At 43.5% G+C, this 4595-nt stretch overlaps 1 protein-coding gene across 1 annotated transcript; it reads left to right on the top strand.

Moving 5' to 3' along the window:
* Window positions 1–1509: 1509 nt before the first annotated feature.
* ptf1a (pancreas associated transcription factor 1a) lies at window positions 1510–4032 on the top strand. Its single transcript, XM_061731363.1, has 3 exons — window positions 1510–2073; window positions 2725–2860; window positions 3653–4032. Exons 1-3 carry the CDS (start codon window positions 1591–1593, stop codon window positions 3853–3855), a joined length of 822 nt encoding a protein of 273 aa, XP_061587347.1. The 5' UTR covers window positions 1510–1590; the 3' UTR covers window positions 3856–4032.
* Window positions 4033–4595: the final 563 nt, after the last annotated feature.

Genomic DNA, 4595 nt, shown 5'->3' with positions numbered 1-4595 from the left:
CACTAAACCTGGTTTTACTTTTACACTAAACTGTGTTAAAATAACACTAAAAACAGTGGGCACATATCTGGTGTTCCTTTAACACGGGTGATTTTTCTATGTCGGTGTGTTGCGTGGCCTTGGAGTTTACCCGTGTCCTGAACCTTCCTATTTGATCAAATAACCCAGATACGTTTTTTGTTCAAGCCGATGCTTTAAAAACTGCAGCTTCCAGGATGGTTTTTTTCTTGTCTTTTCTCTGAGACTCGTTTTTCTTTCTGAACTTCTGATCTTCAGTAGGATCTCTGGTGTCGGCATCCCGGGTTCTGCAGGATCCGGTCGAACCCCGTCCAGGACTTTGCGGAGTGGCGTGGCAGCTCCTGCATTGAGCTTAACATAAAACAAAGGAGATGATCGTAACTTTCTCACATAAACAGAGACAGTTAGCAGAATCCGTCACCACCATCATTCAAGGGAAACCAGTAGAGATTGTGGAGGAGTACAAGTAGGCTACTGTGGAACTTTCTTTGACAACATGCTCAGGTTTTCCAACAACACAGAGGAAATTCTAAAGAAGTGCCATCAGAGACAGAACCTACTCAGAACCTACTCAGAACCTACTCAGAACCTAATCAGAACCTACTCAGAACCTACTCAGAACGCTAAAATCCTTTGGAGTCAACAAAGACATTTTATTATTATTTATTTTATTATCCTTTTATTGAAAATGTGGTAAACTTCTCTTTTACATATTGGTTTTATTCGATCACACTGCAGTACAGAAACCGCCTGTTGCACACAGTGAAGGTCTGCTCTAAAATCATGGGGCAGCCTGTAAGAACTCTTACTGCCCTGTGTGACCAACAGACAATAAAGACAGCAGATCTTACAGGATCATCCCACATTCTGTGTCCTGAGTTTGCGTGGCTTCCCTCAGGACCAGAATCCGGTGCCCAGGTACTGGTACTACTGGTACTACTGGTACTACTGGTACTCCCTCAGGACCAGACTCCGCTGTCCAGGCTGCAGGACTCAGCATCTTAATCTATTTTTATCATCAATCTATTTATTGTTTTTTTTTTTACTCATCTTAAACTTTTTTAGACCCCAGAAGGCTAGGTGCACTTTAAAACACACGTATTTTAAACGTTGAATATCTGTTATGTGCAATTGTGTGTTTGTTTGTATGTCCTTAAGCTGCTGTCATGCCTTTTAAATTGCCCCAAGGGGATAAATAAAGTGATTTGAATTGAATTGAATTAAAGCCGGGGCCCGACGTGGTCGCGGTCAGCAAGTGTTTCTGCAGGATAAGAGCCGTGTTTCTGCAGGATAAGAGCCGCTGTCTCCGCGCAGCGGGAGTTCTGGCCGGGAGCAGAGGTGGCCGTGCATGGGGCGTGGTCTTCTCTCGAGGTGCGCCTCGCGGACCGAGACGTGATTGGTTGGCCCTCTTTACAAACGGCACGCGACGATGGATGTCACTATAAAGAAGCCTCGCGTGCCTGTTCATCCGATCTACACTTGACCGCGAGCAACCACTCCAAGTTTGGAAGAGAACCAGACTTGTTGCTTCTTCTGCAGCAGCAGAAAACCAGGGCGCTGTTGCTCGCGAATATGGACTCGGTGCTGGACCCCTTTTCCGGACTCGACTCTCTCTCCTCTCCTCCTTATTTTGACGATGCCGAATTTTTCGCGGACCAGTCGTCGCGGGACGGCCACCTGGACGCGGATGACTTCTTGGAGGAGGACGTGAACTTCCTGGCCGCGCACCTGCAGGACTATTACAGCAGGGACGGCGGCGGCAGAGCGGCGCCTCTGGACGGGGATTATGACGTGGCCAGCCTGTCCTTCTCCTCCTCGTCCTCCACCTTGTCGTACGGATGCGCAGACAGCACCCCGGAGCGTTCCCCCCGCAGGGAGCTGGCCGGGGGCGCGCTGCTGCGGCGGCGCAGGCGCCTGCGCTCCGAGCTGGAGCTGCAGCAGCTGCGACAGGCGGCCAACGTGCGGGAGCGCCGCCGCATGCAGTCCATCAACGACGCGTTCGAGGGGCTGCGCTCCCACATCCCCACGCTGCCCTACGAGAAGAGGCTCTCCAAGGTGATGATTAGTTAGTTAGTTAGTTAGTTAGTTAGTTTTTTTACTTTTTACTTTCTAACTTGTCTGCATAATGGTTAATACCATGTAAAAACCTAAGGCATATATGCATTTTTAATATATAATATATATAATATATATTTTAATATATCATATATTTAGCCTATTTAATTAATACATATATATATATATATATATATATATATATATATATATATATATATATATATATATATATATATATATATATATATATATATATATATATATATATATATATATATATATAAATATATATATATATATAATTAGATACTTAAAGAAACGCCTACTGGTATGCATTTTGCCCAAATGGGATGAAACGCATAACTGACGATATCTATGTGACAGGCAAGTGTTTTTTTGTTTTGTTTTTTTTTTTTGTTTTTTTTAGGCCAGTGGGGTGGCCAGCACATTTGTAGGGGGGGGTGCTCAATTACAACCTAACTCCCAAATATAAATGCACATAAGGATTTTTGAACATAACAAAGGAAGTTTGTTACGTTACGTTTGAGATCAACACTATTCCACAGCTGGACCCCTTTAAAAGAAATATATCTTCTTTTAACTTCTTCTACCGCTTTTGGTAACACAAATGTGCATCCATCTCTTCAGGTGGACACGCTGCGGCTCGCCATCGGTTACATCAACTTCCTGGCGGAGCTGGTGGAGTCTGATCTGCCCATCCGAAACTCCAGCAGCGAGTCCCACGCACAGCCCAAAAAGGTCATCATCTGCCACAGAGGAACACGTAAGTTCATTAAACAACTAAAGTCATCTAAAGTGGCGATTCTATTCCTCCCGTTATGTATAAACAACAACAAAAAAACACGCGAACAAACCTCTGAAATTGACGGTGCTTTTATATGTTAGATTTTCTTTTTTACATTTATCCCACAGAGATTAAAAGTACAGAACATATGCATGACTTCAATTTGCACATTGATCCCCAAAATGTAAAAGTGCATTGTTCAGTCCACCATTCCCACCCCCTCCCACACACCCACATAGGTTTACAGGATATAAAGCACACTCGAGGAGTAGTAGAACAAAAGTGAAAAGGGAAAAAATAAAACAAAACAAAAAAAAAAAAGAATGGGGAGAAGTGTTTACTGCTGCGATCGATCATGTGTGAGTTCCATCCTATTCATTGTCAATGGGCTCCTATAATCCCTTTCCCGACTTCTATGATTCCTTACACCTGTAAGGAATCATAGATGTCGGGAAAGGGACTCCATATTTTGAAAAAAGATTGAGCGGATCCCTTGAGTGTGTATTTGATTTTTTCTAACTTTAAGAAGTACATAACATCATTGACCCAGTGAGAAAAGGATGGAGGCGCTTGTTGTTTCCATCTGAACATAAAACGTCTCGCAAGGAGTGTGGTAAAGGCTGTAATAACCGTATCCGGTAACGCAGCTCGAGATTCCTCTGGTGTCAGACCAAAGAGAGCACTGATCGGATAAGGGTCCAAGTGGGTTCCAAACATCTCACTAAAAGCTTTCAAAATGCTAAATTGCCGGTGCTGTTGTGTTCGCTGCAGGGCCTCCCTCCCCGAGCGACCCGGACTACGGCCTCCCCCCGCTGGCCGGACACTCCCTGTCCTGGTCCGACGAGAAGCAGCTCCGGGAGCAGAACATCATCCGGACCGCCAAGGTGTGGACGCCGGAAGACCCGCAGAAGCTGCACAGCAAGGCCGGCTGGACGAACCTGGAGAACGAGCCTCCGTTCGGCCTGGTGACCTGAACGCGCGGCCCGCGCGGAGCTGGACTGTCCCCGACACGCACTCCGTGGACGCGCAGCCATCACGGTCATGTCTGTGTACGAGCCTGCTGCTTTTGTAAATACTTTTAACATTTTGATCATTTCATTTTCGAATATGAAGCAAGAGGCAATCATCTATTTATTTTTTCCACGGTTGATATTACACATAAATATATATATATATATAAATATAAATATTAATATAACTGCTATGAAAGAAATATATTTCCTTATTTCTCTGTGAAAGGAGTTATCTCCAAATAAACGCACCCAATTATCAACAGGATGTATCTCTTTATTGTCTAAAAATGTTGTTGTTGCTTTGTTTCTTTCTTTTAAAATATTATTATTATGTTAGAGTATTCTGCATTGGCCTAGAAAAGCCTCAGAAAGAATATTATTCATTTTCACATTTCCTTCAATCTTTTAAAGCAAAGTAAAAATGAAATCGAGATGCAGCTAAGTTGTTGGAACTCACTTTTAAATGTCTGTATATTTTATTTTCGTGTTTTGGATACTGAAGAAACCAATTTCAACTTAAACACTCGCATCACGAGTGTTCTCATTAGCAGGCGGTTCATTTCTATTCATTTCGTTTCTAGGTTTCCTTGTGATCAAAATAAATAAACAGAATACGTCACACGCTTACATGCGCTGATTGGGGCAGAACCTACAACATGGTCACATTTCACACGTTTGGACTGATGATGGAGTTGGAGACA

Source organism: Cololabis saira, chromosome 10 (assembly GCF_033807715.1).
Source record: "Cololabis saira isolate AMF1-May2022 chromosome 10, fColSai1.1, whole genome shotgun sequence".
NCBI lineage: Eukaryota > Metazoa > Chordata > Actinopteri > Beloniformes > Belonidae > Cololabis > Cololabis saira.
This window is presented reverse-complemented; position numbering and strand designations above follow the sequence as displayed.